We start from the raw sequence: 13,262 nt of genomic DNA, 5'->3' as shown, positions 1-13,262 counted from the left end.
AATCAAAAGTATAAAGCTAAATACAGCTTCACGGGGGGAGGCCTTATGTAAACAGGAAGCAAAATGTTGTGGTCTCTGAGTTGTCAAGGATTCACACTGGCGCTGTGAAGGAAGGCAGTCCTGGTTAGACATCCAGGGAGACAGGAGGACATAGTTAAAGATGCTATCTTGGCTTCAAAGGAGAGGTGGGTATCTTAGTTACTGTTCTGTTTTTGTGGAAAGATGCTATGATCAAGGCAACTTATAAAAGAAAGTTATATATAAAAAAAGGGGCTTGCTTACAGTTTCAGAGGGCCAGTTGCTATCATAGTGGGAAGTAGGACAGCAGGCAGACAGTCATGGCACTGAAGCAGTAACTTACACCATATTAACAAGCAGAAGACACACACACACACACACACACACACACACACACAGAGAGAGAGAGAGAGAGAGAGAGAGACAGAGAGACAGAGAGAGAGAGAGAGACAGAGAGACAGAGAGAGAGAGACAGAGAGAGAGAGATTCATGAGCTTTTGAAACCTTAAAGACCACCCCCAGTGACATACCTCCTCCAACGAGACCACACCTTCTAATCCTCCCCAAAACAGTTCCACTAACTGGGGACCAAGCATTTAAATGTATGCGCCTATGAGAGTCATTTCTCATTCTAACTTCCATAGTGGAACATTCTGGGAATTAATGGATGGGGAAAGGGAGGCATACAGAGGCCTGAGGATGGGGAGGAAAGGAGCAAGAAAGGACTGAACATGAGCAACCAAGGAGGTGGAAGGCAGCAGGGAGGTGGAGGGTGGCCAAGGAGGTGGAGGGCGGCCAAGACGAGAAGAAAGAAGCAGTTCAGAAGCACAGGTGCTCACTTGGCTGCTGCTGAGGTCTCAGAAAGTTGTACTGGGGAGAGTAGGGGGACATGTGGCTTCAATACGCACAGCCTGCCAGGCATGGGTGGAGGAGAGAAAGGGAGAGAGAAGGTGGAGGGACCACTTGTGGCAGGCTGAATGAAACAGAAAGTAGAGAAACAGAACCTAGGGAAAGAGACCTGTTTGTTACCTTAAGGGATGATGTCTTTGTTCCTGAGGCAGAAGCCTAAAGCAACCAGTGGAGAGGCAGACCAGAACCATCTTCCAGCTCCTCAGTCTCCTCAGCGGTGGCTGCGGTTCAGCTGGATTACTTAGCAACCATCTCAGGATTGTATGGAATATGCAGAAAAGGATCCTAGAGCAGGAAACCTGGTCCTGATCTCACAGTTGATGGAGACTCTAGCCTGGACTCCTGCATGTGCCAGCCACTAAGGAGGAAGTGAGCTGTGTGTCCTCTACCACCCCTCCAGTGGTCAGATCCTCTGACAGCTTCCATCCACCCCAGCCACTCTTTCCTTAACAAACAAAGCATTCTCTGAACTCTTTTGTGCCTCCCGTCCTAGGAGGAGATGCGCAACACTGAACTTCTCAATGACTGCTCTAGGAAAAGCTGTGTGCTTGGCCGCACAGGTGAAAGGAGACACGTGTTTCAGAACTGAATAAGAGCTAGGCTTTGGAAGATAGGTGAGTTTAGAACGGGCCTTCACGGCAGAGAGAACAGTATACACAAAAGCCCAGAGCAAAGGCAAAAAGTGTGGTGAGGAAAGAGAAGACAGGATAGAGTCCAACCTCCAGAAACATAAATGCTTTAAGGAATGCAGATGAATGACCAGGCATGAATCCTACTGTCCGGATTGGTGTTAATGTAATCGGAAAAAGGTTCAATATCTTACCTGAGGAATCCCCAGATGCCCAGGCGGTATTGAATGGCTACCACTACCACTTTTTCATGGGTAGACAGGGCCAGTCCATCAAAAGTTGATGCCCCACCAGACAGTAAACCACCTCCATGGACCCACACCATCACCTGGACAGGCATCAAGAAACCATTCAGGTTATAAGAAGTAGGGAAGTAATGGCATTTGATGACCTAACTAATTCTTGCTTATGACTAAGGGAGCCACTATCCAAGCCCACAGGTGTCTATCATGGCTACAACAGGCCTATCCTTCCCAACTCTCTCAGCTGGGTCCCAGACCACAATTCCACTCAATGCAGCCTAGCTATTCGTTGTATTACTTTTCTCTCCGGTCTCAAGGACCATGTATTTTACTGGTTCTTCTAAACAAGAATGTTGATATGGAAACAGCAAAAGCCAAGGATGTCATTTTCTCCCCAGGACACCACCCATCTCCCACCTGGACATAGCAAAGGACAGAGCTTGCATTTTGATTGTACCTCAGTTTACTGGTGAGCTAACTTTCCCTGTGACTGAAGAAATATCTCAAGCAGCGCACGTGTCCCCAGTGGTGCCCCTTCCTGAGGTGTCTCCCCTTAGCCTTCCCCAGACCTTCCCATCTCCTATCTACCTTTCCAAGAAGTCTTTAGAATGAATCAAAGACCATGAGAAAAGGGAGTAGGTACAATTTCTGATTAATGGCTCCTGATGTCACATTTCAAAGAACTGAAAGAATAAAATTCTATAACATTGCTAATAAAATATAAAAGAACCCACAAACTGCAAACTAATTACTATTCAGAGAACATTAAAATACCCTATCCATGTAACAGGCAGACAACCTGCTTGAAGTTCCACAGCTCATGAGAGGTGGAGGCAAGACTTGACTCAAGCCCTGACTCTTGTAGCCCACAGCTGCCGTTCAGTGAGGTAGCTGTTGGGGCTATGAGGGCAAAGGGCAGATGTGCTGACTGCCTTGTGTATGCTCATCCAGGACTGAAGCATAGCTTGAAAGTCAACACTGCATGCTCACATGGGATGGTGCCCACGAGAAGAAACAGAGGCTAAGAAAGTTAGAAATAGCCCCGGTCTCTCATCTTCAAAGGCACAGCCAGGATTAATCCTGACTCTGTTCTCTGGGACCTGTGTCCATAGTTGGAACATATCCTGCCTTTAGACTCCCACAGCCCATTTCTCCTCCTCCTGGGCCCCTACCACCTGGAGGGAAGGACTGAGGAACGGCCATCTCAGAGGGAAGGCCGAGTGCAAAGGCTGGTGGGCTGTGATAAAACGAAGAGGCTACTATGAGGTCTTCCGGCCCAAGGGTGACTTTCTCCAAGAAGAGCTCTGTCCTGTGACTTGTAACTAGCAGCCTGTCCCATCTCTGGGCCTTTGTTTATATGAAAATGCTGACTCACTGGGTCAGTGGGCCTTGCCAAAGGCAGCTAAGGAGAGAAACAGATTAAAGTGGCATCCCAGATGTTTGGCAAAGGGAAAGCGGGGGGGGGGGGGGGGGGGGGGGGGGGGGGGGGGGGGGGGGTAGGGACTGCTCTGCTCCAGTCTGCATCCCACACACCTTCCTCATGGGACCATGAAAGTTTTCACAGACGGATCCTGGTGTACTTGGAAGGTCACACACTTGTTTGGTTTCCAAGTCCATGTTAAAAGATGTGGTTTGAAGGTCAGGGGACACAAGTTCTCGGTCCATTAACCCTAATTTATAGCTTCCCTCTATCTTTGTTTTAGTTGCTCTCTATATAAAATTGGGACTAGGTGAGTGTTGGGTTGTGGATTCTTTCCACTTCTGACCTTAATGGAAATTATGTCTCAGTTCCTCAGGGATCAGATTCTCAAACAGAAATGAAGACAACCATCATTACTTTTCTAATCTTAATGTGAGAAAGCACAGACGAATTGGGAGGTACTTACGGATACACTGCAGTCTCCCACATATGCCTAGTATCACTGGGGAAAATTGAAGTACCTGAATAATTTTCCTGCAGTCAAGGGAAGTCAGAGGTCTGGCTAACAGTACCTATACTTCAAACATCCTTCACCCTCTCTAAACTGCCTTAGAAAATCTGGAATGCTGAAGCCCCAGGGTACCGACTTCCATCAGGGGCTTACCGGCAGCTTGCCTTTGCTGGTCAAGTCAGCAGGGGAGTAAATATTTAAGTAAAGGCAGTCTTCAGAATACTCAAGAGGAAAGTCTTCTAGTTGGTTGGTGAAGACATCAGAGAGCACTGGTCCCGCCCCTGTAATTTGGGAGCACCTGAGAAGGGGGAGAAAGCCCTTTGAGATTCAAACAGACAAAGCCCAGGGAGGGCTTTCTACTGGGTGGTTTAAACTCACAACTTGAATTGTTATCACCAGACTTGAGACAATGACTTGGATGGGAAGCTGTCTGGGAGTCCTGGCAAGAATCCTGGAATCCCACAGAGACCATGCGGTAGCACCGGCACCCATTACAGTCACACAGCAGATCCAAGGGGGACCTAGCATCAACACTAGGTCTTAATTTTGTAATGAAACAGTTATCATGTCTGTACAGATGACTGCAGGGGGATAGATTCAATGAGACAGAAGCTCCAGCATCTGCCTCACACAGGTACTGAGGTGGCTCAGTCTCAGTTCCAGCTGTTCTTAGTGCAAGAGGCATCTGGCTCCTCCATGTAGCAAAGTTATGGGGGATAGACTTGCCTGGCCTTTGGGACCTATTTTCAGGCTTGAATCCCTGGGGAAGTAAGGGCGTGCAGTCCTGGAATTTTCCTCATGTGTGCTCTGTTGTCATCTATCTCCTCTGGAGAGCCTCGGGACCTACAGCAAGCCTGGATCAGCGTCCCCTGTACTGCTGAGATGGATACAGCTGTCACTGGCTTAAGGAACACAGCATCCAATCTACTCTTGGAGAGTTCAGGTACGAAACCAGCTGCAGACACTGGTAAACACTTGGGCCTTTAATGTGTAGACACTGTACGGTGACCATGAGAATTAAGAATATTCAGAGCAACATAACCTCAATAAATATACAAAATAGAGCACCCGAGACTGTCGCCACCACAATAGGAACGCGGGATCTCTCACAACTCTGACTCCAAACAGTGTTTCTCTGTTTGTTTTAAGGAAGAACAATAGACTTCAAGGGAACATAAAGAAACGATTCATACGTTCATCGTAGAAGTTTTATTTGGAAAGAAGTTGTCTATAGAGAAATATGTCTAATTGCTTGTTGTAGCAGATACAGTTTTTACTGTATGATAGAAATTTAATATTGAGACTAAATGTTAAAAAAAAATCCAACGGGGATGCTGAAGCTGAAAACTCCAATGAATGAGGTGAGAAATGGACCAACAACAAAGGCAGCGGACGGCAGAGCAGCGCTTAAAGATTGGCCTTTGCATGCTTCTGCTTTGTCATTTTTATAGCGCTAATTGCCAAGCAAACAGTTTCCGCCCGAGCTGTAACCACGGCCCTTGCACAGTGAGAAAAGAATGTGGATGAAGAAAGAAAACTCATGAGACCCATTAGGAGCATCGAAAGAGCAAGCACAGAGGTTATTAGAGACAACTGACGAAGACCAAGAACAGAGACGCTTATTCACAAAGGATAACAGAGACTGTTTCAGCCTGGAGGGAGCTGCTAAGATTCAAAGGTCACGAGTTCTAGCAAACCCAATAAAATCACCTATGACAAACAAACTCAACAATCAAAGGTAAATGAAAACAAACAGTAAGAAAAAAGCAAACAGCACAGGGAGGAGTTCTCATATGCCCGGACAAACAAAAGGGAACAACCTTATTGCTGCCAGCTCTACCTTACATGAACTACTAGAGTTCCCAGATAGAAGCATTGCAACAGGGAGTGTAACCTTTGCTCGCGGGAGACACAGAGACAATTCCAGCTGTGTTAGCACCATCATCACGATAAGTATCCGCACCTGTCTTTAAACTGAAAAAACAATTTTATTTAGTAAAAATAATATCTATTGAATTTGGTGATAATATGCAGGATAGAAATGGAACATCAAAAACTCAAAACGGCAGGGAAGAGTTGAAATTTAAAGTGTGAGTTGTCTTAGTGACAGGAGGCAAGGTCCTCTCAGGTTAATACTGTAAGCCTGGGTGTTTGCTGATAGCGACGCAGCTACTACAAAGCCAAAACTTGTCTTGGGGGCAATGAAGAAAAGTCAAAGGATCAAGGGATACCACTTGAGAAAACCACTTGACTATAAAGGAAGACAGTGGGGCTGGAGAGAGGGCTCACAACCAAAAATGAAGGAAGACAGCGAGGGGAGGGGACAGGGAAGGGATGTGTAAAAGCTAGGTACCTTACCTGAGAGGCCGCCTGGGCTTTCAGGCCTCCTGGGCTCAGCTGCAACACTCCCAGCATCTCACCCCCAACACTAGCAGCTTCATCCACGAAAAGTTCAAGACAGGAGAGGTATGATCCCTGTGTCTTGTCTTCCTATCAGCATTTTTATCTAATGAACGAATCACTAACCATTATAGAACACCACACAATCCATTTTCTTGCTTTGCAATTATTCTCTCTCTCTCTCTCTCTCTCTCTCTCTCTCTCTCTCTCTCTCTCTTTCTGTCTCTCTCTGTATGTGTGTGTATGTATGTATGTGTGTCTGCCTTTCTCTCTCTCTGTCTCTGTCTCTCTCTGTATGTGTGTATATGTATGTATGTATGTGTGTCTGCCTCTTTCTCTCTCTCTGTCTCTCTGTTTCTGTCTCTCCTAGAATAAAACTCTATGAAGGTAGGGGATCTTTATTGTGTTCACTGATACATTATCAGAACCTAGAATATGTCTGGAATATGACAGTTGCTCAACAGATATATTTTGATCAAAAATTCTAGAGCACTAACAGGTGTGGAATGTCTTTAAGATCTTACAGTGTGTTAAGGATACTTAAACGAAGTGCAGTCAGTCAGAGAGCCCTCCCAACACTTTCCTACAGCTCTCTGAGGCAGATACCCTATTGAAAGAGACCCAGGCCCTCTCCAGTGACTTACATAGGAGGGTAGGAGGTGGCGTTCTTCACAAACTTCCAGGGCTCTGCAGGCTGTGGTGGAGCAAACCTCAGGGAGCCAAGAGGAGGCTTGGCAAAGGGGACTCCCAGGAAGACGGCCACAGGCTGTGCGAATCCTTCTAAGCTGACGTACTTCCCCAGGACTTTGCCATGAACAGTGTCCACCACGGGTGGTGAGGACGGGTGCTCTGATGACCATGGAATAGAAATAAAAATATACCAAAAGGAATATCTTGTTTTCTACTTTTACATTTCTGGCCACGAATAAGCTACCATAGCTATGTAGGCATCAATCGTTTCTAACATAAAACTAGGGTGAGAAACGCCATTCTTCCCAGTTCAGTGGGATGTCAGAAGGGGTAAACCAGAACTGAAAGCAGAAAGGCATCCATCCCCTGGAGGTCGGGAGTTAGTTCAGTCAGTGAAATGTGTGATGTTGGTGTTGGATGCTGGGTAAGATGAATGCGAGGTGAGCATTTATTATTTATTATTTATTATTTATTATTGTTATTTACTACTTATGCTCCTTACCACTGAATGGACCAAGAAAGGAACACATGTCAGTAAAAGAGTGAGGCAGAGGGATTGTGAGACAGGAGAAGGAAGAGAAGCAGAGGTAGAGGAAGCTAGTTTGCACTGTTCTTTGGAGCTTGTGGGCTGCCCTCACCTCAGCTCTGAGTGATTCAGTCAGATAGGTGGTAGGTTACAAGAACTTGGTACTGGAGATGGCTGCGGTACAGGCTCTGGATTAGTTGGACCCTGTGAGTGATGGCATCTCTAGAACTGCAAGGCTTTGTGTTTTAAAGCCTTAAATACAGAAAGCAGAATCCATGCTTATTGCAGGACAACTCATAACTTCAGTATACATTTGTGCCATTTGAGGGGCCGAGAAAGTAAGACTCACAGGACATATAGTACCCCAGCAACAGGGCCGAATTGTACATTGTTTATTTCTGAATCAAGAGCTAGTGCTTGGCCATCAAACCATGTCTAGATTTTGTCTCCTTTCTGGCCCAGGGACACTATGGCAGATCTGAAACTGAACGTAAGGCAGAATGAGAACAACAAACTTGGAATAGAGCAGCCTTTTGGTGCTGGAAGAAAACCAGAAGAAAACCCTGGAAACCTCATCCCAATTCCATCTTTAGGAAATCTGTTCAGGATTCTTCCAATCTCTCGGTTTCCTTATTGGTAGCATGGTGATATTAGTGCCCGCTTAGCAAGGCTTCTCTGAGAAGTAATGCCAAGAGACTGGAGTGCACATCTGGCACACAGCAAATGCTCTGTATGTTTACCTCCATCTGACATGAGTTGTAACCTTTGAACTCCTTTTTATATCGCCCATCCAAATAGTTCATCTCCCACCCTGGCTACTGGCTTCTACCCACTTCATGTCTGGAACAGCATCACTGAGCTAACATAGGCCACAGTTAGTGATTTTGCCTCATATGTTGCCTTTTTCAGCCCCTCTTGCACTTTCCCCTAAACTTCTACGCTGCTTCCCTCTTCCTTCTGCCACCACTTGGGTGGCTGTTCTCAGTTGCGACTGTTTTCATGTTTTGGATTGGGCACTGTTACTACTTTGTAGCCTGGTTTCTTATAAAGACCTTCTTGGGCCATTGACAATGCATTGGTTAGACCAATTTTGAATTATTATTTTATTCTGACCACACACTTGAGTGGAGATGTTGATGTATTGTCTGTATTCAATAGGGGCCACTGGAGGATGTAAAGCAGAATCATGTCATGTTCTGGGAAGGCTGTTCTGAGATATTAGTCCCACCCAGGAGCCGCATAGGACAACACATGATCCATGGCTGTCATCAAGAGTAGCAATCAGCATCAAGACAGAGGGTCATGTTGGTTTTTTATAGTGCCTCACCAAGTGGCACCAAGACAGGGATGGAGCTGTGGGAATTGGGGGAGCGATTGTTTTCTCCACAAGAATGGAGCCCACAAGGTAGACAGCAGCCTGGTTAGGTGACTGTGTTAAGAATTACCAGGAAAATATTCTTGACTCCAGAATGGTCCCTGCTGTTTACTTGTCTACTAAGCAAACTTTAGCTTCTTAGCTAGGGATTTGCTATCCTTCCCATCATGCACCTGTATATTTCAGGACTCCCCTCCCCTTCCCACGGACTCCACTTAGCAGCATTTGTAGCCTATTTTTCCTTCCCAGACAGGACTTGTATTTTGGCATCCGAGTCTCTGAAGACTCCTCTCTTTTACTTGTGTAACTCCACCTTCCCTTAGTTACAAATCCCAGCTCCCCATGGTGATTTGAAGGCCTCACTCCCTCCTCCAATTCCTTGTAACTCCTTCCTGTTCCCTCTCCCATCTATGATCCTTCCCCTACAAGGTCAGGCCCCTGCACCTAAGGGCTACCTCTGTTCATCCTCTTACCTAGCATACAGCTAAGCACCAACACCTCTTGCGAATTGAGGAATGAATTATCTTTTCTGTAGCCATTGGCTCTTTTTTTTATTTTTTATTTTTTTATTAAAGATTTCCATCTCCTTCCTTCCTCCTCCCCCTTCCCTCCCCTCCCTTCCACCCATACCCCCACTCCACCCCTCTCCAAGACAAAGAGCCATCAGGGTTCCCTTCACTATGTTATGTCCAAGGTCCTCCCAGCTCCCCCTAAGTCCAGGAAGGTGAGCAACCAAACTGACAAGGCTCACAGTGAGCCCGTCCATGCTGTAGAGTTCACGTTCATTGCCGTTGTCCTTGGTTTCTCAGACCTCCTCCACTGTCAGCCACATTCAGAGAGTCCGGTTTGGTCCCCTGTTCCATCAGTCCCATTCCAACTGGACTTGGTGGTCTCCCGTTAGATCTGTCCCACCGTCTCAATGGGTAAACGCACTCCATACTCATGAATATCTTGCATATCACCATAGAACCGTCACCTGGCATTGGATGGAGAAAATGACAGAGCCCCACATAGGAGCACCGGACTGAGCTCCCAAGGTCCCGATGAGGAGCAAAAGGAGGGAGATCATGAGCAAGGAAGTCAGGACCGTGAGGAGTGCGTTTAGCCATTGGCTCTTAACATGTTGACTTGACCATATTTCAAGCTTTCATTAATATACCCCATTTAAATCATCACCTATTTAAATCCATCCATTTTTTTGGTGCTTCCAGCCTAGGCATCATGCTAAAAACATGCTAGAAATAACTACCTATTTCATCTCCACTACAGTCCAGGGAGGAAGGTACCATTGTTTTTTTTATAGTCCAGATTCAGGACCCAGGCACTGCATAGTTCTAGTCAAAAGACACAGACTTGAGCTAGACTCTATCAAGTCCTGCACTCTGAGCACTGCTCTGTCCGATGTTGTTAAAACTCTGTTGAGTTTTCTACCTCCACATCTGACCAGGGCTGGAGTAAGACAACTTGGGGCTCCCTTAACTCCTCATGTTGAGGCAGGGGGTTGCTTTTGGGCTTCCTGGCACCTGCAGTTGGGGTATTACGGTGTTTGTCCTTCCTGCATCTCTGTGATGGGCAGAGCTTGCTGAGCTTTGATGCTCTGGGCCCATGTCAAAGTGCAGCTGGTGAGCACTGGTGCAGAACAGAAGCTGCCATGCATCCTCTTATACCCATCTCCACCTACCTTAGCCTAGGCCTGGGAGCTTCAGATGTGCCCCCATGGTCTGTGTATTAGAACAACTCACCAAAAGCCATGCAGGGGTTGAGGGATACCAGGACCAGAGCAAAGAGCCACATGGTAGAAGGCCAGCTGCCCTGGGGCCCTATGAGGTGGTCTTGAAGCTCTTCCAGTAGAGTATGTATATCCCTCTCAGATGGTGAGGTCTTGTGACCTCAGTTATTCATGTGCAGTCCAGTTGTCTAATCATGAAATGAAAGGTTCTCTAACTGCTCCACAGAGTTTGATGGCAACCCAGCCAGACCCAGCCTGAGTTTAAGCTCTTATAATTGGTTCCAGACTCAACTATCATATTACGGATGATCTCAAACTGGTTCATCAACTTCTTACATAAAGTCTCTCCCTGTGGCTCTCTAACATCATCCACTTAGAGGTCCTCAAAGGTGGGCACAACAAATGGCACCTTCAGGCGGGGCTCAGCTTTGGCCTGAGACCCCCAGAAGGCTGGAAATTTTATAGGAACTCACAGCTCCTGAGCTGCTGTCCTGGGAGTGTCGAACAAGTCTGCAATGTCCCTGGACTAGTGGGTCAAAGAATTCTGTGTTCTCAAGTGTGCAAGTGAAGCTAAATTTCACACAGTTCTCCTTTTGATGCCTAAATTAGTTTTGTGTTGGGAGCTGTGAACCTTCAGATCCTGAATTTCTTGTAAACAACTTGTTTTTCCCTGATCTGAGTGCCTACAGCTGCTCTGAGCACAAGACCCTCAGGACTTCCTGATGGCAGAGGAATGGTTTCTGGTGTGTTTGGCTGGAGTGTGGCTATCCCTATATAAGCTGCCCCTGGACATAATAAAGGGGGCATTCTTGGGGCATTCCTGTTTCAAGGATGACCTGTGTCTCTCTCTGTCTGTGAGTCTTTGTGTGATTCAATCTCCAGCCCCTTTCCTGGTTCACGAACTGTAAGGTGGCACATAGAGTACAAACGGGCATGGTGTGCTGCATTCATGTCCCTGCCAAGTGGTTTGGCCTGGTGACAATGACTTCTATAATCAGAAAACTCACTACTTTTTAGCATGTTTAGAAAGAATGTTCATATTAAAAAAAACAAAACAAACAACAACAACAACAACAAAAAACAACTCCATCTCTCCTGCAATCTGAAAAAACTTCTTCTTAGGATGTAGGCTTTCTGCACCTTTCCCTACTTCCACATGTTCCAGAGAAGACAGCAACACATTTGATATTGCACTCTAGTTTTTGTCTTGAGACTGGATCTCTGTAAGGGACTTGAACTCCTTCCCTAACTGACACTGGTCTTGAACTTTGGATTCTCTTGCCTCCACTTCCTAAGTGCTGATAGCACAGGTGTGTGACACCACACCCAAAGATTAGTTCTGTCTTATCTTTGTATTTAGGCTTCTATTCTTGTCCAGGTCTGCACCTTCTCTGCCAGAGTGTCAGCCTCCAGGAACCTCCTAGACAAGAGTGTTCCTTTCTGCCTTTGCTGCCCTCTGCTGGACAATGGGAAATACTCGGGCCAGTGAGAGTTTGTGGGTCAGGGGGAGCTTTCTGAGAAGAATATTTTGCAGTGATGGAAAATACAAGTTATTGCTTGCTGAAGTGAGGAGGCTCTTTAGGGGTCCTGTGCCTGCAGGATTTGCAGGAGTGATTGAAGGAGGGGCTGGTCTTGGACACACCCCATCTCTTGAAAACCTGAATGCCTGAAGTCACTCTGAAAAATGAAAGTCCCACTCCCAAAGTTGTTCATTATAGAGTATCTTCAATGCCAAGGACATTAAAGCAGTAACGTGGACAGCTTCAAGAAACTTAGGCAATGTGTATACTATTCAGTTCAGCGAGTGATCTTCAATAAGAAGTTTGGGTCAGAAGCCCTAAAAGCTAAAAATTATAGTGCCCAGGTCCCATTCAGGAAGATTCCAGTCAGTTGGAATGGTCTCTTACTTGGCCATTGGGGTTTTGGGAAAGCCCCAAAGCAATCTTTCAACTTGTACCGCATAGAAAATCGTGAAATGAACAAGAAAACATATTGGATGGTAAGTCTCATTTACATCTGGACACCTAGTAGGACACCTGTGAAAAAGAGAGTCGTGTTCAGGATGCCTAGGGCTGTGAACAGCAACAACACAGCATGTATACATGGGCTTCCCGGCTTTCCCTCATGTGTCTTGGTCTTCTTCCTAGGGCCATAAAACAGCCCTTGATTGCATGTAGGTGGGAGCATACGTACATCACACACCTTCATCTCCTCTCTGGAACTCCATTTTATGCCACGTCTTGTTGGTCCCCTGTGGGCTGCCTCATCCTTCCACTAGGAGCCTGCGCCCCTCACCTGCAGTGGCTGAACCCTGGGCTATCTGGTCTCTCCCCGCCCCTGAGTATTTCCTGAAATTACAACAGCACTCAAATTTGTCTTCAGAATGATGTGTGTGTATGTGTGTGTGCGCGCGCGTGCGTGCATGTAGCTTGCATGCAAAAGTATCATGTAAGATCTATGTGACACTATGCCTATGTAACCACATACTGAAGCCTGCTGCGTCTTGCTGGTGAATGGACCCTATTTGTATTCTCTGATGCTCCCGTTCCTCACAGTATCTGTTAACCTGATACGTAGCCCTCACATCTTTCACTATGTGTTTGGTACACCTGTCTCCTGCTTTGACCCATCCCTGTCCTTTCCAGAGCGTGCCCACTGGGAGTGACTTCTAACCACACCTCCCCTCCTCCAGAGAAACTGTGCCGGTTGGTTTCTACGTGTGGAGTAGAGGCCTTGGCTGAGGTGTGGGGAACAGAAGAGAGCTTTCAATTAGGAAGGAAGGTCATTGGCTTAGGGCTTTTATGTGGTTGGGG

The 13,262-nt window shown here is 46.5% G+C and overlaps 1 protein-coding gene across 1 annotated transcript in view; it reads right to left on the bottom strand.

The window, feature by feature from the left end:
* Nucleotides 1-10,514, bottom strand: part of LOC119802211 (liver carboxylesterase 1-like) — a 29,414-nt gene extending 18,900 nt beyond the window's left edge. Inside the window, exons 1-4 of the mRNA XM_038313154.2 lie at nucleotides 10,463-10,514; nucleotides 6,774-6,978; nucleotides 3,883-4,027; nucleotides 1,751-1,884 (exon numbers count right to left, since the gene is read on the bottom strand). Coding sequence (XP_038169082.1) covers nucleotides 1,751-1,884; nucleotides 3,883-4,027; nucleotides 6,774-6,978; nucleotides 10,463-10,514 — 536 coding nt within the window. The remainder of the gene's footprint in view (nucleotides 1-1,750; nucleotides 1,885-3,882; nucleotides 4,028-6,773; nucleotides 6,979-10,462) is intronic.
* Nucleotides 10,515-13,262: the final 2,748 nt, after the last annotated feature.

Source organism: Arvicola amphibius, chromosome 15 (assembly GCF_903992535.2).
Source record: "Arvicola amphibius chromosome 15, mArvAmp1.2, whole genome shotgun sequence".
Lineage (NCBI taxonomy): Eukaryota > Metazoa > Chordata > Mammalia > Rodentia > Cricetidae > Arvicola > Arvicola amphibius.
This window is presented reverse-complemented; position numbering and strand designations above follow the sequence as displayed.